A 24,382-nucleotide genomic window follows, 5' to 3' on the forward strand; every position below is an offset into this window, starting at 1 on the left:
TACATTTGTGTTCTGTACATGTGCATGCCTGCATTTTAAGAATAAATAAATTTTCTTGAATTCCAGTTGCATTCGCCAGTATGGGATTTGTTTCATTTTATTTGGCTGGAAAACTACAAGTGTTCAATGCTGCTGGTCGAGGACGATCTTGGCGCCTTTGCACATTCCTTTCACCTATAGTGGTCGGTCTTATCATTGCTCTAAGTCGGACATGCGATTACCACCATCACTGGCAAGGCAAGTAATTTTTGTGATCTTTCTGCATTTTTATGAATGCTAAAGCTTGTTGTATGTTGTGGAGGCATGGTAAGTGAAGAAAATTGCATGTCTGCTGTGTGGGTGGCCCTTATATGATTGCATGATGCTTTTTATAGGGACGTATACAACAAAAAGTTTATGAAAAACTAAATATGCTGACCAAGGCAGTAATTTATTTTATTAAAAACATAAACTAAAACGTAACGTTTCAACCTTCTAGCAAGGTCTTCATCAGACTCTGTGTCAAGACTTTTGTACTTGATACAGAGTCTGATGAAGACCTTGCTAGAAGGTTGAAACGTTACGTTTTAGTTTATGTTTTTAATAAAATAAATTACTGCCTTGGTCAGCATATTTAGTTTTTCATAATCATGGAAACAAGGCTTAATGGTGTTATAACAAAATGTTGTTAAATTTGTGGAGTAAATGAGCTTTTTTACAGTCAGAGAAAAACTATTTATTTGAGAATAATTATTTTTATGCTGTAGATTTACATGGTGGATTACCTTCTGATACTACTATTGGTTGATGCTGTTATTTGCTAATACAGTTGTGACTGCTTTATATGTAACTTGGTTATGCGTAATTCTGTTTTATACGTAAATTACTGTAGGTCCCGGCAAAATACAATTTAAAAACTTGTTAATTAAACCTTATTTGTACGTAATGCATTTATATGTAATTTGTTGTTATTCGTACTAATTTTCATAAAATTCATATGTATATAATCAAGCTACAGCAATGACATTTCTTGTTCCAAAAACACAAGGCGACTTTCAAATATGAAAAATGATAGGCGGGCATAGCGGCAATCTGTCTCGAGTTGAGAAAGACGAGTGTGGCACGACGGTGTCACAGAGAAGGCAAGGAGAGGTGGCATGAAATCAGGAGAAAGATTTGCCTAAGTTGTTCAGAATATGAAACACATTTGCTTTTGTACGTAATTGCGATGTGAAAGTACACAACAGAACGGCTTCCTTCAGTGAACGTTTTCAGTTGTACTGGGCGGGCATGGGGATCAGAAGGAGGAAAAGTTACATGCTTGAGCAGAAAGAAAAAAATTGTATGGGTAGTTGGCGCTAATCTACATAAAACTTAAAAACTGAAATAGCTGCAGATTTAGGCCTTCGCTTATACCAGACTTTGCACAGTCATTAGTGAGAGAAATGCTATTTTAGACAAATTTTTAAACTTGGGTAGTAAATCAACAAAAAACAGCTGTCAATTATAGGTAAGAAATGCAGATTTGGAGGAAGCTTCTTACCTGTATTTAAGAATCAAACCATTAGATTTGTTAATTTACCATTTTATGATAGAAATAACCTGTATTATATCTTGTTGCTCAAAATAGATAAAATTACAGTATTTTACGTAATGATATGGCATGGTATCTAATCTGATTTGTAAGTAATTCATAGTTATACGTATTATTTTCTCTTCACCTTGACATACGTATAACACAGGTTCAACTGTACTAACATCAGATTCTTAACCATTTCCTATGATGTGTACTTTATGAAAGTCTTCCATGAAGGTGCCTTTTTGTGGGATATATGCTTATATTAGTGTTATAACACCATTAATCCTTGTTTCCATGATATGAAAACTCAATATGCTTATGAAAAACTAAATATGCTGACCAAGGCAGTAATTTATTTTATTAAAAACATAAACTAACATAACGTTTCAACCTTCTAGCAAGGTCTTCTTCAGACTCTGTATCAAGTACAAAAGTAACCAGATACAACAAGAAGGGTAATATATATACACAAACATTACTCCCTCCAGACTATTTAGAAAGTTGTTTGGAACTTTCTAGCAGATGACTTTCACTTTCCAACTTTACTTTCACCTAAAAGGCTAAACACAATTACTTCCTTATAGAATGTGGTTGTACTTTTTAATCTCACGCTCTTTTCCCTTCATTTTTCTTCCTTCTCCTCTCCTCTTTTTCTCTTGTCCATTCCACTCTTTCCAACATCTTCTTCCATTCTTTGTTTAACTTCAGTCCCCCATTCCAGTTCATTGTGTCTTCTTCGCCTTTCTTCTCTATTTCCTTGGCTTCCTTCCATTTTCTCACTAGCATTCTCTTCTCCCTTCCTATTTGCTTAGCCTCATCCCACTCTATGTCATGTCCTGTTTCTCTCCTGTGTTTAAATATTGCATTTCTCTCTCTCTTAAGTCGTACATCATCCCTATGTTGTTTCAACCTGTCTTTCAGCCTTTTTTTCGTTTCTCCTATGTACACACTCTGACATTCTTTACATTTTACTTCGTAGATAATCCCTTCTTCTTCCTCTTCTCTGTTTTCCTTTTTCTTGTTAGCATTCCTCGCTATTCCTAAGATGCTTCTCCCTCCCTTCCTGTAAGTTTTAATTCCTGTTTTCCTAAGCACTTTGCATATCTTTTCTGTGGTCTTCCCCATACTCCTTATTCCAAACCTTCTCTCCTCTTTTTCTTTCTCTTCCAATTCTCCCCTGCCCGTTTTCTTACTTCTTCTGTTTATGTCCAGTCTATCCTGCTTCTCATAGCCATTCTTTTCCAGCTGTTTCCATAGGCTATTTATTTTGCCTTCTTTTTCACATTCTTTCATGCATATTTGAAAATGGATATGAGGAGATTTGTGGAACAGGTGAAGAACAAACTATAAAAGAAAGAATAATTAAAGACTGTAGGAGGAGTGGATTCAAGAAATGCATAAAGGAGACAGGAAGACTACCAAGTTTGAAAGGCTTTCCAAAGATACACAAAGAGGAGATAAAGTTAAGACCAGTAATGAACTGCAGAAACAATATTTTGGAACCCTTAGAAAAGAAATTAAAGAAAGTTATTGACGTGTTAGTAACACAGCAAGAAAGCAGAGCAGTTAAGAACAGTGAACAAGTAGTAGACCTCATAAAAGGACTTAAGTTAAATGAGATGAAGACGACAATGTTTAGCTTAGACGTGAAAAGTATGTTCCCGAGCATCAAGAGGGGACACGTTTTGGACATTATTAAAAAGAGAATGGGACAAGAAATTATAGGAGAATGGGATAGTGAAAGGGTAGTGAAGGCGCTGGAAACCATTTGGAATAACGGTTACAGTATAATGGGAGATAAAATAATGTTAATGAGTGAAGGACTAAATATAGGTTCCAGTCTAAGCCCAGCATTGGCTGAATTGGTTATGAATGAATGGGAAAAGAAAGTGATAGAAAAGGGAGGTGACAAAATGATTCTGTTTTGCAGATATGTGGACGACTGTTTTGGCATATGGAAGGGAACGAAGAGGCAGCTTGACATTTTTGCCAAAGAAATTCAAGATGAAGAAAGAGGGATATTATTGGAACTTGAAATAGAAGAAGACAAGTTAAGCTATCTAGATATATTGATGAAAAGGAAAAGAGGACAAGAAATTGAAACCGCTTGGCATCAGAAGAAGTGTGCAGCAGGGGTATTCTGCCACAAAAGAAGTGATGTAAGTGAGGTGACAAAAATAAATTTTATAAAGAATATGGAAGACAGAATCAAGAAAATATGCATGAAAGAATGTGAAAAAGAAGGCAAAATAAATAGCCTATGGAAACAGCTGGAAAAGAATGGCTATGAGAAGCAGGATAGACTGGACATAAACAGAAGAAGTAAGAAAACGGGCAGGGGAGAATTGGAAGAGAAAGAAAAAGAGGAGAGAAGGTTTGGAATAAGGAGTATGGGGAAGACCACAGAAAAGATATGCAAAGTGCTTAGGAAAGCAGGAATTAAAACTTACAGGAAGGGAGGGAGAAGCATCTTAGGAATAGCGAGGAATGCTAACAAGAAAAAGGAAAACAGAGAAGAGGAAGAAGAAGGGATTATCTACGAAGTAAAATGTAAAGAATGTCAGAGTGTGTACATAGGAGAAACGAAAAAAAGGCTGAAAGACAGGTTGAAACAACATAGGGATGATGTACGACTTAAGAGAGAGAGAAATGCAATATTTAAACACAGGAGAGAAACAGGACATGACATAGAGTGGGATGAGGCTAAGCAAATAGGAAGGGAGAAGAGAATGCTAGTGAGAAAATGGAAGGAAGCCAAGGAAATAGAGAAGAAAGGCGAAGAAGACACAATGAACTGGAATGGGGGACTGAAGTTAAACAAAGAATGGAAGAAGATGTTGGAAAGAGTGGAATGGACAAGAGAAAAAGAGGAGAGGAGAAGGAAGAAAAATGAAGGGAAAAGAGCGTGAGATTAAAAAGTACAACCACATTCTATAAGGAAGTAATTGTGTTTAGCCTTTTAGGTGAAAGTAAAGTTGGAAAGTGAAAGTCATCTGCTAGAAAGTTCCAAACAACTTTCTAAATAGTCTGGAGGGAGTAATGTTTGTGTATATATATTACCCTTCTTGTTGTATCTGGTTACTTTTGTACTTGATACAGAGTCTGAAGAAGACCTTGCTAGAAGGTTGAAACGTTATGTTAGTTTATGTTTTTAATAAAATAAATTACTGCCTTGGTCAGCATATTTAGTTTTTCATAATCATGGAAACAAGGCTTAATGGAGTTATAATCAATATGCTGACCAAGGCAGTAATTTATTTTATTATAAAACATAAATTAATGTTTCAACCTTCTAGCAAGGTCTTCACCAGGCTCTGCACCAAGTACAAATGTAACAAGGTACAAAAACAGGACGATATATATACACAAACCTTACTCCCCTCCAGACTAGATATATTGATGAAAAGGAAGAGAGGACAAGAAATTGAAACCGCTTGGCATCAGAAGTGTGCCACAAAAGAAGTGATGTAAGTGAGGTGACAAAAAGAAATTTTATAAAGAATATGCAGGACAGAATCAAGAAAATATGCACGAGAGAATGTGAAAAAGAAGGCAAAATAAATAGCCTATGGAAACAGCTGGAAAAGAATGGCTATGAGAAGGAGGATAGACTGGACATAAACAGAAGAAGGGGAGAATTGAAAGAGAAAGGAAAAGAGGAAGAGAAAAAAATAGGAGGCACTATGCAAAGTGCGTAGGAAAGCAGGCATTAAAACTTACAGGAAGGGAGGGAGAAGCATCTTAAGAATAGCGAAGAATGCAAACAAGGAAAAGGAAAACAGAGAAGAGCAAGAGGAAAGGATTATCTACGAAGTGAAATGTAAAGAATGTCAGAGTGTGTACATAGGAGAGACGAGAAAGAGGCTGAAAGACAGGTTGAAACAACATAGGGATGATGTACGACTTAAGAAAGAGAGAAATGCGATATTTAAACACACGAGAGAAACAGGGCATGACATAGAGTGGGATGAGGCTCAGCACATAGGAAGGGAGAAGAGAATGCTAGTGAGAAAATGGAAGGAGTCCAAGGAAATAGAGAAGAAAGGTGAAGAAGACACAATGAACTGGAATGGGGGACTGAAGTTAAACAAAGAATGGAAGAAGGTGTTAGAAAGAGTGGAAAGGACAAGAGAGAAAGAGGAGAGAAGAAGGAAGAAAATAGAGCGTGAGATAAAAAGAGTCCAACCACATTCTATATGGAAGTAAATATGTTTAGCCTTTTAGGTGAAAGTACGTTTGACAAGGGGCATGCTAGAATGTTCCAAAACAACTTTCTAATAGTCTGGAGGGGAGGAATGTTTGTGTATATAAATCGTCCTGTTTTTGTACCTTGTTACATTTGTACTTGGTGCAGAGTCTGATGAAGACCTTGCCAGAAGGTTGAAACATTACGTTTAGTTCATGTTTTATAATAAAACAAATTACTGCCTTGGTCAGCATATTGAATTTTTCTCATATTAGTGTGCTTACGGTATCCTATTTCGATGGGTTTGCCACTGTCCACTAGAATTTTGCAGTTTTTTCAAGGTCACATCAGAACAAGGATAATTTTGAGATGTAAAATTGCTTTGCCATAATTTTGCAATTATTTCATCCTATAATGCTTTTGTCAACATTTTGTGTTTGTATTTTTTATTCTGTTTTTATCTTTGATCTGCTGTGGATTTTTAAACCTTGTGTATTTGTTTTAGTTTAGTTCTGAGGATTTTTCTAATTTCATTTATTGCATGTTTGTGCAATGTCTTGTTCCACCTAATTTGAACTTTTGTAGTACTTGTGATTATCTGGTATGCCATCTGTTGAGAATTTTTGGAAAAAAAGTGAAAATCATGGCCATGCTCTGCAAATGCTTTCTGTCCATACTACGTATATCATTCCACTCATATTTCTGTGGATATCAAAATCTTTTGTAGCAGATTTATAGTACAATCACAGACAGATACTTCTGGGCTAAAATGATACTGGTGACTTTTATATGGGATCATTATAACTCAGGAGTGTCCATGACTGTACAATGTTCCACATGTGATTCTGTGTGCATTAATATGTTTACTGCCTTCCTCCATGCTTGTCTCCAAAAGTCCTTTCTCTCTTGTCGTGTTCTGAATACCCTCCATCCACTTAGCTGTTTAGGTTTGTACAATTTATAGCTTCATTTGAGAACTGATATTGTACCCAGATTGTAATTTGGTCCATTGTCCCAAGTTCCTCTTCATTCATCCTCCAGCCAATTGTAATGGTTCTGTATGAGAATTAATTGACAAGTTTTTATTTTCCAGACGTTTTTGTTGGTTCTCTGCTTGGTTTGTGTGTCTCGTACTTGTGCTACAGGCAGTACTACCCTAGGTTGACATCCCTGCATTCCAACAAACCGTATGTGTCATTGACACCTGTTCTGGAGCTGGAAGGTGTGCGTACTAATGCCAACAGTTTCCAGGATGGCTACCCCCCAAGGCCGGAGGAGCAAATTAAATGGATTTAACATGTTGTGAGGGTTTTACTCTGTAACTTCGATGTGATAAATGTCGTGCATTTCATAATATGATTGTGGATGTTATTTTGCGTTATTCCTGAGTACCGAAAGCACTCTCTGAACAGTTTTGATCTAAATGTACATGTGTGAATGGACGTGCAGTAAAGTACAAATGAACATTGCGTGAGGTTTGAAGAAGAGCTGAATGAGGCTGATTTTTGTTCATGTGATTGAGTGTACTCAAGATGTATTGTGATTTTTTTGGTTCATAACTGGAAAAATGAACACTTGAACTTTATTTTTTTATTTACATAATAAGACAGGTAATTAGAACAGTGATGACTTTAAAGAAGAATCTAGAATGTTTGTTTTGTTTTTCTAGAAAAAATGAATCTTGTGTTGTATACTTTTGCAAAGTGGTGCTGATATTTCAGGTTCATATCAATGTTTGCCATGTGCAAGTTAAAAGCAAATTGACCTCCAGAAATGCAATTGGCAGTATTACATATATATATTTGTGAAGGATCTGCTAGCAATTGCAATGGCCAAAAATAAATATTTAAAGATAATAAATGTATTTTGCCACCTATTGTTGTAGTATTAACTTGATAGATCGACAACACTAAGGCCAGATGCACACCGGATCCGACATAACACAATGCGATGCAACACGACAGGACACAGCACAATGCAACACAAGATGAGTCATTTTGTTTGTTAGCTAAAATCTGATTGCAGATTCCGTCCATGTATGCAATAGGTCTGGACCTGTCTTTTATAATTTGGGAAGCGGGTAGCAGTTCATTATAAGTGTAACAGTGTACAGCAGAATCAGTGTTATCAATGTGCATGTAGAATTGATGTATCAGTTTATATGTAGTAAATTGAATATATTTATAGCAAATAATTGGTTAGCAAGTACGATATTAACCATTTATTGTAAAAGCCAATGACTACATTTAATTGCTGGCTTCAAGTTTCCCATTTTTCTTGTCTTTGATTAGATATCTGTGCCTGAAGTGAATGGATTGGTGCACATGCAAATTGTTTTGTTGCTCCACACGAGACCAAATTTCAAGAGCCTTCATTATTTTGCTGCAAACCATCGCAACCTGTCACAAGGTGACTACTTTCAAATGTTTTGTCCGGTGTACGATTGTCCATAAGAGACCTTCACTGAAATGGTTTGTGACGAGACTGACTCGTCGTGTTGTGTCATGTTGGATCCTGTGTGTGGCAGGCCTAACAGAAAAGGTGTTGTACAGTCAACGGCAAAGATAATGGTAGGCAAATTGTCCTTCGTAATTTTCATTACTTTTTATTCTACATCCTGTGTTGTTTTAAGGAATGGAGTTATGTTGGTGCAAAATATGCATTGCCCTCTGCTTATTGACGTCTTTATTTCAATTCATTATCATCATATTGTGCAATACAGACCGAATGAAAATGTTGATGGACAATTCGCCTACTGTTTCTTTTGCCGTTGAGTGTACAATAATCAACAGTTCAGTTATTAGTTGCCAAAGTCTTTTTAGCACAATCAATTTTACTGCTTGATGTGGGATCTGGTCATCAATGAAGTAGCCAAGGAAAAATCATCTGCTCAATACTGAATTCTGTGTCCTCTGGTTGAGCCGAATGAGACTGTTACTGTAAGGGTTAGTTTCCACATAAACCACTAGATGGTAGGATGGAAAGGTGTAGAGTACTGCATCCGACCACTTTTGCTTGCTCAAACTCGTTCGAATCTTCCACGCTCGAGCGTGCTATGCTCGAACGTACCACACTTGTAGTGGAATGATTGGTATTTCAGAGCCTAATAAGCAGCACTGTCATCCTAAAACCCATACATGGAAGGAAACCATTTTGTATATTATGTAACACTCAAATACAGCACGTATGAAAGTATGCAGTATCTACACACCAAAACGTAAAATGGATACACATGCTGAGAGACCTGCGTAAGCGATTACAAATATCGTATCACAGTGCAACACGTACGTGTACACCCAACGGTGAAAGAAATAGTAGGCAAATTGTCCATCACCATTTTCATTTAGTCCGTTTTCCACAATGATGATGAATTGAAAACGTGAATAGGCAGAGGACAACATCTGCTTTGTATCAACAGAAATTCATTCCTTAAAACAACACAGGGTGTGGAATAAAGAGGAATGAAATTAGTGATGGACAATTTGCCTACTGTTATCCTTGCCATTGACTGTACATCATTGTTCACTTACTGAAAAGGATAACAATATTCTGCGAAATAATAAAGGCATCATTTTAATAAGATAATAATCGTAGAAACATAAAATGTCAGCCTAAGCAGTTTCAGCCCGTAATCATCTATTTCATTTTCACGTATCTCGGTAAGGTATACAAAACTGCATTTTAACATGGAGATGATGACTATGTTCAGTGATTTTTCAATTTCACTTCGTCTTTTACTTCACGATGCATATTTGAGGGCCCACTACCATAGACAAATGACGGAAATACTTGTACTAATTTAGGGTTTGAGAGTTCGAGTGTATTTCGCTCGTTCGGTCGTTTTTCGCTCGAGCGGAAGAACTATCAATTCTGTATGCCATCTAGCGTTGCCCGTGCGAACTATTTGTTGCTCGAGTGAAAATCGCTTATTGCAGCACTAGTGTAGAGTGTGGATGGTGGGAATGGGTGCTGATATCTTTTATATTTTTCATTGTCACCTTTCAAAATAAACTGTGGATAGCCCTAATGTTAAAACTATCTTCCCTTCAATGCAAGCATAAAATAATTACTTCCTCCTGCAGCTATAGGGTACAATACAATACAGTACATCCAGAGAAAATACAGTTGGATACAGAATTGCCAAATTTATCTCCCCTCATGCTAGAAATTTTCAAGTTACCAATTTAAGTGTTGTAAAGTAACTGTTGATAACATTATTTTCATTTCAAAAAAGTAATTCTGTTACTGTTGTATCTACTTAATTTCAAAAATAGCTAGTTACAGTTAGAATTCGTTCAAAAAAGTACTTCCAAGCACTGTGTATATGTTCACACCTACATGAATGTTACAAATCTCGCAAAAATTGTTGTCAATATTTTGAAGAACAAAACTTATTTGGAGAGAATTGAATCCTTCTGCATCCGTCATCAATCCTCGATTGAAATGCTGCTCATGTTTATACAGATCCCAGTAATTCATTGGTCTGGATCAGTGAGTAGAGTATTTTTACACTTAATTGCATTTTTGGGCAAGGAAATGAAGGAATGCTATGAATGGAGATATATAAAGATGAAAAGAAAAAATTGTAAATAAATAGAATTACCTCTGGCCCTTGCCTTGCTATAGAGCTGATGGAAAACCATATTATGAAGCTTGTAAAAAGGAAAGAAAAACTTAAACACCATGGTGCAACACCCCTTTAAGGTCCATGGCCTGCCATAGTAACTTGTTTTTTTTTTATTTCATTTGGGTGATGCGTGATTGTATCAATGTCAACACCAAAACTTTGGGGGCTCCCACCGAGAATCGAACCTGGGATCGCTGCACCAAAGGTGAGAGTGATAACTATTTGGTAGCGCAGGAGTCCTTCCTGTGCCTTCCATGAATAATATAAGCACTAATTGAAGTAAATTAAGTAAATAGAGGATGGAATGCAAGAAACGGTGATGAAAACAAGAACAAATTAAGGCTCGGCTGGACCTTTGGCCGATGTCAGCAAAGCCATTTTTTAAATTTCGTCTCTTTTTGAAAAACTGCGATGATATTTCAAAATCTGAAAAATTACATCTGCTTAGAATTCCTTCCAGAGCAGTGGTTTCCAACTTCAAAAGGTCCAAGGGCCAAAATTATATCCAGCAGTTGATTGGCGGGCCACATTTTTTTTGGGGGGGGGGATTAAAAATTACAAAAATTGTAAGTACTGAACTGAAAATGTAGTACTTTCGCATGACCTAAATTTCTAAAATGATGCAATAGAAACAATGGAATCACAGATCAAAAATGTATAATTACAATTTATTTCACAAAAACCCAATACTTATGGATGAATTGAAAGAAATGAAAAACACACCATACAAATAAGAACCCTTCATGGTAAGTGTTCAATGTGAAAATTGAGGCCGATATGCTTCTTTTATTAAAGTTGGAATGTCCACTTCAATTTCTGTTTTTGAAAGTCTCTGAAGGTGAAGCAGTGAAGCATCTGCTAGTCGGCTTCTGTAGCGGTTGTTGATGAACTTCATTGAAGAAAAAAACACTTTCACACATGTATGTGCTGCCGAACATCGATGTCATTCTTTGCCCCAAACTACGAAGGTTTGGAAAGCGTTCCTTTAAAAGGTATTTGAAAAACTCTGGCCCCTTTTCTTGCCATTGTTGTTTCTAACGAGGTAGTCTTTATCCCAACGTTCTTGATAGGTTCTATTTTCATGAAAAACTAAATATGCTGACCAAGGCAGTAATTTATTTTATTGAAAAACATAAACTAACGTAACGTTTCAACCTTCTAGCAAGGTCTTCTTCAGACTCTGTATCAAGTACAAAAGTAACCAGATACAGCAAGAAGGGTAATATATATCTGGTTACTTTTGTACTTGATACAGAGTCTGAAGAAGACCTTGCTAGAAGGTTGAAACGTTACGTTAGTTTATGTTTTTTAATAAAATAAATTACTGCCTTGGTCAGCATATTTAGTTTTTCATAATCATGGAAACAAGGCTTAATGGAGTTATAATCTATTTTCATTTTGAATCGTACGTTTTTTGGAGATATTGCTCATTTCAATATTTGCAGAAACTTGAACAGTCAGTCACAGTAGAATTCGAGTTGGAACACTCGAAATCTCTTCGTACTTCGTGCATAGTAAAACAGATCTCTATAGCGCCGCAGTTTGTTTCTAAACGCAAAGAGTGATGCCTTCGCTGAAGCGGGCGAGTTCATTCCGCATAGCGAATGCATGGTGTGAAGAGAAAGTTATGTCACTTTAGATTCTTCTGATGATCATTATTGACTACAAAATCAATTCTACCTGTGATATTGTCTTTCTTCACAGAGCTTCCATTCCTTCAGTAAAAAAAGAACGTATTTTAATAAAAATACATAAAATTAATGTATTTTGCAAACTGGCTTCGCGGGCCGCAAGAAAAGGCACCGTGGCCCGCGGGCTGCCAGTTGGAAACCCCTGTTCTAGAGTATTCCACTGACTCGAACAAAGTTGAAAGAGAGGAGGGGTGGAGGAACATTTGATAAAAGAGGTCTGATGATAGCTTTTACAACTTTTAAATCTATTTTTAACCTATTTTGGCAGCTAAAACTAAACTAAACTAAACTCTGTGATGCAACAGCCCTCGAAGGGCCAGGGCGTGCCAGAACAGCTTTGCATTGGGTGATGCGTGGTAAGGGCATCAGATCCCATCGCCACTGTTTTCTGATTTTTGTGACTGGAGCCTGCTACTTCTTCTTGAAGTAGCTTCTCAATTGTCCTCACGACGCTGGGTCAATGCCGAAATTTTGGGGGCACCCACAACCACTTGACTATGCGGGAGCCCTATTTTGGCAGCTCCGTTGCTATATTTGAAACTTCATTGTTTCAGCAGCAGACAATTTTCATCTAATGTTTCCCTTATCCATTAAATGCCTATTTTGCCACTGGACCTGTCTAGTCAGCACATGCACATTTGTGTCAGTGGTCCATTGTGTTAATGCTGTTACTATCTGATGATTCCAATTTCTAGTGAGAGTAAATAGCCACTCCAGGACAGTTCATGTCCGTGGCTGTCTGTTTCACCACCTCCTTGAACTGATTAACTTATTAGTACAAATAAAAACCATCAAAGTAGAAATTAACCCACACATTTAATTTGAGAAGTAATGAACAAAATATTATTTGGTCTAGGAATTAATTTGTGTGGTTGTTACGCACACATTGAAGCTGTAGTTCAAACACAAAATACATAAATACCTTAAGAAAAATATTGTCCATCGCGAGCCACCACTTTCGCCCATCTGTCAGGCAAGTTACGGATTCCGTGGCGAAAGAAGTCCTCATCCTTTGAAGCGATCCAGTCAGAGACCCATTTTTCGATATCTTCTGAAGAAGTGAACCGCTGTCCAATCAAATCGTTATTCATGCAATCGAACAAGTAGTAGTCCGAAGGAGCAACGTCTGGTGAATACGGCGGGTGGGGTAAAACTTCCCATCCGACATTTTCTAAATATTTTTTGACCGGTTTTGCGACATGTGGGCGAGCGTTATCATGTTGAAAAATAAGTTTATCGTGTCTGTTCTCCCATTCTGGTCGTTTCCTGGCCAGAGCTTGCTTCAAACGCATTAATTGTAGTCGATAACGTTCTCCATTAATAGTTTCACCCAGTTGCCGCAGCTCATAGTATACCACACCTTTCATATCCCACCATATGCACAGCATAACCTTTGCACATTGAATATCTCGTTTCGGTTGTGATGGACCTGGTTCACCTGGCTTCACCCAGGCCTTTTTTCATTTCGGGTTCTCGTAATGGATCCACTTCTCATCGCCAGTAACAGTGCGATGCAAAAACCCCTTTCATTTCTGTCTTTGAAGCAGCAATTCGCAAATGGTTTTTCATCTTTCAACGTCTCTGTCTTTCAATTCATGTGGAACCCGATGTGACATCTTTTGAATCATTCCCATGGCTTTGAGGCGTTTGGAAACTGTTGTTTGATCAACGCCTAATGCTTCTGCAAGTTCTTCCTGCGTTTGACACGAATCCTGATCGAGCAACGCTCTCAATTCTTCGTCTTCAAATTTTTTTGGCTGTCCAGGTCGCTCTTGGTCTTCCAGGCCGAAATCACCACTTCTAAACCGTGCAAACCACTTCTGACACGTTCGCTCAGCTAGCGCATGGTCACCATACACTTCCACCAAAATATGATGACTTTCGGTAGCACTTTTCTGCATGTTAAAGTAATGAAACAGAACACCCCGCAAAAACACTTTATCTGGCACGAACTGCGCCATGTTCAGTTGACTACAAAATGCTGTTGTTGACGCGTCAATCAACTGCCCTATACTACGAACGATGCGCGCTGACAGGAGTTTTCAACGCATGTGTGGATACACGGAACTATGGGACGATACGCTCGTTACGCCATCTCTTGTCCAGGCGCACGAATTAATTCCTAGACCAAATACATAAAAAACAATGCTTCTTATTTTTTTGATTAATAAGTTTCTTAACTTCTACTTTTTTAATAAAATATATGTGTTTATGTTGATGCAGTAGTGTTAATAATGTATAAATAAAATCTACCAGATTATCGTACTATGTTCATTTGGAAAGGATAGAACGCTTCGCCATAGAAAGATATTTATTGATAATATTGCAGAAACAGAATATACACATTTTGCCACATATTTCTCCACATGATCACCTTCGACATTGAAGCACTTCTCGTACCTTGGAACTATCCCCCCTCATACCATGTTGCCACCTGGCGATTCAACCAGTCCATCACAGCATCCTGTAGTTCCTAATCACCTGCAAAGCGGTTACCAGCAAGGTGCTCCTTCATTTTCAGAATAAAAGGCAAAAGTTACGTCGATTCTTTTGAATGACATGCTTAACCTTTTGCTTCAGTACATCCAGCAAAAAGCTGTTTCTGTAGTAAGATAATCCGGGTAAAAATACTGTAAGCTTAAGTGTAACCCTACTTCAAATAATAAATAATAATAATAATGATGACAGGGGGCCATCCTCATTGCTCTGTGTCATGAACATCTATCTGTTCACCCATTCTACAACATTACGCACCATTTCCATACACTTGCCACGTTCATAACATCTTAGCCATAGATTGCAACAGGTTTTGGATGAATGGCACTGGGTTAAATTATTTCTGCCTGCAAAAAAATAATCATACCACGTACTTACGAGTCGAGTCGGTGGGATTTGCAATCGGCACCTTCATTGTTACAGCCCATCACACTCGCCACGTGAATAGGTTGATGGCACCAACTGCACAGGCAGCTATCTACACCACACTGAACTGAACACAGCAAACAAATGACGTGACGTGGCAATGAAACAGCTGCACAGGCTTACATTCTTTACTCTCTTGACATTCGAATGTTCGAATTAAAAGGAATTGCCTTTGAATGCTGTAGACCAGCCATGTCAAACTCACGGCCCGCGGACCACATGTGGCCCCCAGCATCCCTCAATGTGGCCCGCATTGGCCCTACGTACATTTTATGCATGCAGGACTATATATACATATGCAGTTGTCCCTCTTTTCCTTTTCTCATGAAACAAGCCGCGGCTCATCCGAACTTCACCACATTGACCGATTTTCGCTACTCTTGCATTCTATTAAGGTGTGGTGAGGACTAAGCAAGTTGACTGACAGGTTAGTTCTGAAATAAATAAATCTTGCTTTCTGGGGGAGGGAAGCATGTATACATTTCTGTCGGCTATGAGCCTGTTTCTTGATTGTGGTTGGTTGATTTGTTGTTTTAAGTCCACTTTACGGACAGTAAGGCTAATTGGGACTGGACCTACAGTTTAAAGTGGGATCCGAACCACTTGTGCCTCTACCGGGTATCGAACCCGGGACCCCTTGATTACAAGGCGACGACGCTCCCACTGCGCCACCGGGGAGGCCCGTTTCTTGATTGTGAAGGGATTACCTTGAAGAAAAGCTTGGGGGAATGCAAGGGGACTGTATTCCCTCAGCTAGCAGCAATTTTTTTTGCAAATGCTTCCCCCAGTTGTATCATTGTTACCATGTTAAGCCATTGGAGCATCACCAAGGCTCAACCAAACATCCCCCCAGCTAAGATTTTCCACTTCAGGTACTGGGTCACGTTGTTGATATTTGTGGAAACAAAAATCATGTGGAACTGTAGAGATTGTAGAGAACTGTAATATTATTGTGATTGATTGTACGGCTTGGTTTACAATTTCAAAAATCTGTTGCAGAATTTATTATTCTTTACAGAAGATGTGATTGTCAAACAAAAAGCAGAATCGCAATTCCATTGTAAAACTCATTGTACTGATGTATATCTCGCTAAACTATTGTTATCTGTAATTTTTTGCTCGTATGGATTATGAATGCAGTTTTTAGAATATCTGTATAGAACAGTGACGTGCACTGAGGAGTAGCTAGTCTAGCAGAGATAGATCAATCAATCTCACGTCTCTAATTATTTTCAAATCACAATATTTATTATCTTGAAGCCTCAGTTCATATGCAACATTTCTTTCCACGCGCTTCTCGTCCCTCGATGTGATCAGCTGGCAAGGCTGGATACCCTAGCTGGCTCTTCTACCGCCTTACCAGATCCAGGTATAGACAACTGCCCGAAGCGAAAGGGAAGATTTTTTTGCCTGTACCTCCCTTGCCGCCTCGCACCCCGCTCCCATGGTTGAAAGCCCGTGGTTTCAGGTCCTCCAGTCTATCTCCTATAGGACAGATAGGGGATAGGTTTCCTTTCGATTCCTTTGTAAATCCTCTAAAGAACTCAGGGGAAAATTTTCTGCAGTACTTATGTTCTCTGTATTTACACAACCTTTTAAACGTTGTACAATATATATGTATAATATGGGATGTAGTTTTATTTGTATATGAATGGGAACGTACTTGTATTATGTGCAGACAAAAATGTTATGGTTTCTTTTCTTTTTCAAATATGGAATATATAATGATTAAATAACAAATATTTGCTCACGCTCTCTCTCTCGCTCTCGTTTTAGTAGTGCTTTATTTAAATATATTAATAATTTGGCCTCCAATAAAAAAATGGGTAAGCTAAACAGTCATAAATACGGATGTATTAATTTGGGCAAGAAGACTAATTGTTGTTATTGGTTTGGTTTATTTTACTTCACCTTTCTGCCACATTTGGTTATCGCGAAAATGAGGATGAGTGATGATATAATGAAATTGATGAAGGGACCTCACAAAGAACAATTCAGGCCGGGATTCGAACCCGTGACGAGCGCGCATTCTTGTTCCTATGTGTTGTACTCTGCAGTGAATAATGAAATAATTTGGAATGAAAAATGTATCTCAGAACTAAAAAAGCCAAATTAATATTTTTGAAGAAACTACAAAAAAGTGTGTTTTGTTACCTGTTCATCCCCTCTAATATATTTAATTTTTGCCACCTTCCATCACTTTTTCTAGCTGTATAGATTTAATCGCGGTAAGTAGCTAATGAGCTTATGGAAGTCACGAGGGACAATCATAAACAGAGAACTCTGGACTCCTGATTTCACAGTGGCCTGCAGATGCACTGGGAGGAATTTATTTGTATTTTCCCTCCTTTCTTTAGCGTTGCTATTCCATCACTTTACCTAAATTCTGCCATGACGGTGAACGTTGATTAAATTAAACGGATTAAAAGTTGTTACAAAGGAACACTCATGCACAGGCCAGGGCTCGAACCCGGATCCTTCAGTAACGAGATCGTGAGATGAAGAAATTAGGGAAATCAAGCAATGCATTTTTTTTTGGAAAAACGTTAATCATATGCAAATATGGTGTTTCAAAAATCCAATTGAAATTTACGTACCACTGAGTAAATACGCAGTTTGCTTTACCGATACCCAAGTATCCGAATAATTACAGATTTCCACTCATCTTTGTTGTCGGCCGACCTCCGTGGGGGAGTGCAAGTGGCCCCGGATCGGTACCAGGTGGACGCACATAGTGGTTTGGATCCGACTTTAAACTGTGGGCCCAGTCCCGATTAGCTTTTATGTACATAAAGTGGACTTACACACCAAATCAACCAGCCGTGGGGGAGTGGTTATCACTGCACGCTATGACACCAGGAGTTCCGGGTTCGAACCCCGACCTCGGAATGTTTTTTTTTTTTTTTTTTTTGGTGTTTGTATCTTTATTAATTGTATTGTACCGTCTTCGCGATTAACCAAATGTGACAGCGATGCTAAGTAGCATAAATCAAATCATTGATTGATTGTTTCATTTGGTTTGTTTTACTTCGGTTTTGCTACACTTTTGGCTAATCGTCAAGATGGTACGATAAAATTGATGAAGGGACAAACACAAATAACACCCATGTCCAGGTCGGGGTCCGAACCCGGGATCTCTGGATTAATAGTCAAATCAACATGTTTTGGATTTTCGAAAGTGGGTGAGATTAACATGTGCTTCTTTTCAGTAGTCCTTCCTCATTTTGCAATCCTTTCCTTTCTTTGATGTTCTATTTTTAGGAATACTGGGCACTAAAGGGGGGAGGGAGATTATGACCCACACCAACCTCACTTGGGCACGCCACTGATTGCTACCCCAACTGTCAACATCACCGCACGTCACTGGTATAGAATACCCCTGCCCCAACTTGGAATTTTTCAAATACTTAACAGCTTATTACAAAGAATTAGAACATTATTATTTTTATTATCCTTTGTGTTATAATGGACAGTAGTGATGTTATGATGAGTATATAAAAAAATCTAGGATTTTCTAGAATTTATTACATCATATCCAGTGGCGGCTCATGCTACCCAGATAGCACATAAGCTTGTGGCAAGCTTGCGATAGCTTCCTTTTAGCTTGTCAAAGCAAGCTTGACATGGCAAGCTGGATGTAAGCTTGATGCATGTGATAAATAGCGTGATAGGATGCATTTTTTTAAAAATAAAACAATACAGACACGCATTTAATATAACAATAGAGATACTTACTAAACATAAACAATAGTGACAAAATAAAATAAAACCGAAATACAGTGGAATGAATTCCAGTGTGAATAAAGCACCAAAGCTCTTATTTCATGCGGCTTACACTAGATGGGTGCGACTCAAATGTAAAACAAACATAAGTTTTAGTAACATAAATAAAAGTAGCTTTGATGGTAGTTAGTGAAAAAATGTGTTTTATTATCTTTCGAAAGATGTGTGAATATTGAAGTTGCAACGAAGATCAGAAAATAAAATGTGGTGAATAAAAGTGAAACTCCCATGATAATTTTTTTATCCCAGAGTATATAATTAGGAGCTAAGTAGTGTAAAGAAAAATTGATTACTAGCATATAGTTTACATTGATTAGTTCATGGAACTCTTCAGCCTAACTATTGCCTATTTTGGGGAGCATGAAAAGTTTTTATAAACTGCAAATAGAAACTGTGACGTTATAAACATGAGTGTTTGTTGTTAATTAGCCCCAATTGTTCCTAGTTTTGCTGTTATGCATATGTGTGGATACATACAAAGCAGGCACGTATCCAGAGGGGGGGCTCGAGCCCCCCCGAAAGTTTTAGGTTTACACTAGATGAAAAGAGGTTTTTGATTTCATGTGGTGTGAAATAAAATAATGTGACAATAATTTAAGGAGAGAAATAATTATCGAGGGAAGACGGAGAATGTTCCGTAACCCTGTTATTGATAATAGCACGTATCCAAGATTCGGCACAGGGGGCTAGACCCTCTACCCAGGAAATTTTTCAGTTTACGTTAGATAAAATTAGGTTTTTGGCTTCTTAAATAATGTGAAAATAATGTAAGGAGAGAAATAATTATAGAGGCAAGACGGATCATGTTTTATACCCCTGTTATATTAATGGCTCGAGCCCCCCCCATCCCTCAGGAAATTTTTCAATTTACACTAGATAAAATTAAAATTTTGGCGTCTTGAATAATGTGAAGATAATAAATTTATAAATCTGAGAGAAATAATTATCGAGACAAAACGGAGAGTGTTCTATAACCCTATTTTTGTCAATAGCACGTATCCAAGGTGGGAATCAGGAGGCTCGAGACCCCTTTCAGGAATTTTTTTTCTGTTTACACTAGATAAAACTAGGATTTTTTCTTCTTGAATAATGTGATGATAATTTGGGAGAAATAATTATCGAGACAAGATGGAGAATGTTCTATAACCCTGTTATTGTTAATAGCACGTATCCAAGCTGGGGTTGAGGTGGCTCGAGCCCCCCCCCGGAATTTTTTTTATTTTACAGTAGATGAAATCAGGTTTTTGGCTTTTTGAATAATGTGACGATGATTTAAGGAGATAGACAATTATCGAGGCAAGACGGAGAATGTTCTATAACCCTGTTGTTGATAATATTGCACGTACACTTTTCTTGTGCTTTCGGTGTTCTCGCAGTGCACTTGAGCACTATGTAGATACTTGTCAGCATTTGGAAGCTGCACAACAAAGGTAGCGCCACACTTAGGGCGATTCGTTGTAATTTTTAATCTCTGGAAGGCGGGAAGGGGTACGTTCTTGAATGAGAGAAGGATATTAACGAATCGTTTAACTGCGGAACGTTCTAGAATATAATGAGGATATAAATACGCGGATTCAATTTTTCGGTTGATGTGTACAAAGAATCGGTTAATGAGATTTCAGAGGTAAGTGTGACAATTCATACAGTCGTTGGTGATCAGATCAGTCAGCGTCCTCTGATTGCTTTATAAGATATAGTGATTCGAAAATGAAGACATTGACGACAGCAGAATTTCCGGGGCCTCAGTGTAGTGCTAGTTCGGTTCGAGGACTGAAGAGATCAAAGGTCTCTCTCTAAAGTGAATATTTCAGCAGTACCGGATATTGGAGTGGTTTATTAAAACAGAAATAAACTGCATAGATCAACTGAAAATCAAAGTTTTGAGTGATGATTTAGTTTTGCCAGAACTTAATTTCGTATATGCAGTCCGAGAATTTCATGGTATAAAAAATACTTTATTTTAAGCCTACTGGGTTCGAAACACATTCAAACACTTAACTACCATAAAGAGACATCCGAAAATTTTATGAATGTCGAGAAGAGAAAGCAAGAAGATGTTGCATATGTAGACATTTTAGGCGGAAATTGCAGGCTCTACCAGGACCCAAATCAGGGCTTTACCAACTGAGCCACCTAGCCATCCTTGACTTCAACCGATTTTTCGTTAAAATGTCTACATAGTACATGTCCTATATCAAATCGTAACAAGCACAGAAAATATAGGAGAGAGAAGAAAACTGAGGAGCATTATCACCGGTTGAGGATAATTTTTCTGTGGTCAACAAGAGCTACTACTTCGAGGTGACAATGACAGTGGCCTAATAAGGGAGATTTCACACCCTGTCGCCTGAGGATTTCACAAATCGAAATTAGGTTTGTGCGACCTTTTGTGTCGCTACGGTGTGAAACGTTGCTGTTGATTGGCCCATTCCAATGGACATGTATCGCGTGTCCCTTCGGTCTGAAACCTTCCTAAGTCTTGAAAATCCAAGTCACAAGGATGGAAAATTAGGGTCTTGTTAAGGTTAGGTGTGAAGGCAGGCAGACGACAGCACCCTAAAGGATCATATCCAAACCTGCAGGAAGAACGCATCTTACTTCAATCTCCAATACGACGATAAAAACTTTTGGTGAGTTGATTTTTAAAAAAATGTCCGAGATAAAGAGAAGCGTGCCCAGGATTTTCGGAAGGGAGAGGGGGAATACTGGGTCAAATGGGGTTATTACCTCACCAAACCTCCCTTGGGCACGTCACTGGAGATAAATGAGTAAGCATTTCATCATACTGGGAGACGAAACATTAGATGTGTTGGGAACGGAGGGGTTTTCACTGTGCATTAATTGTTTCGTGATCCACCTGTATTCGAGAAGACTTCCTTTGTTTCGTGCCGATATATGACAAGACAGCGGAAGCTGTGACAGGCATTTTTGAACACTTGTGAGTGCTAAGGCCTGAATCTGAACAATTTGGTGGGTTTCGGCTTTTATAAGAGCTGAAAAATGGGAGGACAAGACACGTTAGTGGTGTTCAGGCTCGAATCAGAGAGAAATATTCGAGAGCTGTCTGCTTCCAGTTCGCAGCCCACAGTTTGAATCTCGCGTTGTCGAGTGGATTGTCCATCCCGTGCATGTGTAACAGCTTAGTAAAAACACTCAAAGACACCATAGATGTTTTTATGTCTGATGAGATGAAATGGACAAACACACATACTGAGATGGTTCCGGCACACAATATTAATACATGAAAACAGAGGAGTCGAGTGGTAAAAAATGTTCCGATTTCACGTTCTGATTAAAATGACAGCCTTACAGTGGCAACGATTTAAGAGATAGTTGTTCCCCATTTTTTATTTTTTTGCCTGAACATTATGACCTCTTAATGTTAAGCCTTGGCTACCAAGAGAAAGTAAACTTTCCTTGCAACGCCTTCCGCACCCCCCCCCCCCCCCGTTTTGGAACCCAATTGCCACCTCTGGTCTTAAACACACAATTGTGAGCAGATTGTGAGGTTCTTACTATACCCCTTAAAAAAATGGTGTTGAGCCCCCCCCGAAAGGAATTCCTGGATACGTGCCTGATACAAAGATATATATATTTAGCTTAAATATACACATTATGGCTTACTTCGAGCATTGCATTCTGTAAGCTTACAGCTTTATGAAAAGCTTGATGCAAGCATGCCTTGGCAAGCTTGCTGCAACTTCCAATTGTGGTAACTAGACTAGATTGCTTAATGCAAGCTTGCATCCAGCTAATAGCTTTCCATGTTGGGAGGGCTGCATTCATAAAAAAAAAATACCTTCAGGATTGAAACACCTAGTGTATTGTTTCTGGCGGCTTGTTGCACCTCGCGTTATATTCAACAATGAGTTGGTCTTCCACGCGTATTTTTATGTCGTATTTCTCTTGCAGTGTTAAAGAGCTAAAACGAACAGACTTTAAATAGTGTAGGGCTACTGAATTATTCATTTTTACTTGTACTATTTACTAGGGGTGTGCGGGACAGAATCGGGACGGGAATTTTTTTAAATCCCGACATTCGGGACGGGAAATGTTCGAAATTTCCCGAAGCTCTGGAAATCTCGAATTCTACACGTCATTTTCACTTTAAGTGATTGTTTTTTGTATTTCTGAATAAAAATAACAATTTCCGATAACTTACAGACACTTGCAATGCAGAAAACGTCGAGAATTAACGACATTTTAAAATCACCATTCGGTATTTCCCGACTGCTCGGGATCCCGAAAAGTCGGGATCGGGCCAGGAAATGTTTTCCCCGATCCCGGTCCCGACTTTTCGGGATCCCGCACACCCCTACCATTTACCATTCAGAACACTAGATCATATAACTTACTGCCAGAAAACAAATAATTCTTTGAATCGATTCGAAAACAAACTATCACGCACTTACTGACAAGCGAAACGGACGCGTTACATGACCGGCCACTATTTCTCTCGGTAATCGCATGTTTATGCACGCTGTCGCCGTATCATTTCGATTTCTACCACTTGGCAGTGCCACCGTACATTAGTCTGCACATTGGACTGCATTGAATGCAGTCCGCTTTTTAGCATTGAAAAGGGCCTAGCAGGGAGGGAAGTGGAAGCAGTGCGCGTTAGAGTTAACATGGAGATATACTACTGGCATTTGCCGAGGGGAAAGCGGCTTCATATACCAGTTTGCCGCTTGTCGCGCGCCAAGTGAATTTGAAAGCTCCACACAGCGCAACGGGACGCAGTAAGAAAGCGGAAGTACAAATATTTAATTTTTGCACTAATGGCAACAAAATATAATATGTGCAGCCCCCCCTTTCATCGGCCGCCAGTGATCATATCAATATATGTACTATTCCTTTTTAATTATGAGGGAGCATGCTTAATTAAAGGATTACAATGCATATACATAATATTGGATCTGTTGCTGAGCAAGGTCCCGTAGAAAAGTCAAAACTAATTTACATTTTCACTGTACTTTCATTCTTTGTGGGGGGGGGGGGGGGTTAAGATCTCATACTGTTGAAATGAGGGCTCAACGAACAAGATGTTACTGAGAAAACTGTTTGCCTTCTTATCCTCTACACAGTAACAATTTGTCAGTATATTAAGACAACACTGTGCATGCACTTTTTTAATGCATAGAAACAACGTTAATACCTAATTTCAGTAATAAAAAACAAACTAAAGTTACAATGTACTTCAAATAAAAAAATATTTAGGTTTACATTTATTTTATGTGACAATACAATACAAAGTGGCCGCGGCCGCGGTGGCTCAGTCGGTAACACGTCTGACTACCATGTTATAGGTCCCGGGTTCGATCCCCGGCCGGTTCAAATCCGGGAACTTTTCTAACGTTGAAAGCGGCCCCGGCACCCACCCAGCGTCGAATAACATGGGTACCTGAATACATTTCAGTACACTAACTGTATGAAATGTAAAAATACAATGAAAAATAGTTCTGCTGGATATTCACTTATCTTGTGGATAGCATTGAAATGTCTTCCCAAAGATATAATAAATTAATAATTTGAAATGAATTTGGTTTATTTAGTTTGTTTTTGTATAATCATAATCATGATAATAATAATTTTTACTGTTATTGTTTGTACTATTC

General features: G+C 38.3%; 1 protein-coding gene across 1 annotated transcript in view; it reads left to right on the plus strand.

The window, feature by feature from the left end:
- The window catches only part of LOC146004487 (phospholipid phosphatase 5-like), a 28,249-nt gene extending 20,311 nt beyond the window's left edge, over positions 1–7,938 (plus strand). Inside the window, exons 5-6 of the mRNA XM_083143347.1 lie at positions 67–237; positions 6,838–7,938. Of these exons, the coding sequence (XP_082999473.1) occupies positions 67–237; positions 6,838–7,040 (374 nt within the window). The 3' untranslated portion in view covers positions 7,041–7,938. The remainder of the gene's footprint in view (positions 1–66; positions 238–6,837) is intronic.
- Positions 7,939–24,382: the final 16,444 nt, after the last annotated feature.

Source organism: Lepisma saccharinum, chromosome 21, assembly GCF_977018435.1.
Source record: "Lepisma saccharinum chromosome 21, izLepSacc3.1, whole genome shotgun sequence".
NCBI classification, from domain to species: domain Eukaryota; kingdom Metazoa; phylum Arthropoda; class Insecta; order Zygentoma; family Lepismatidae; genus Lepisma; species Lepisma saccharinum.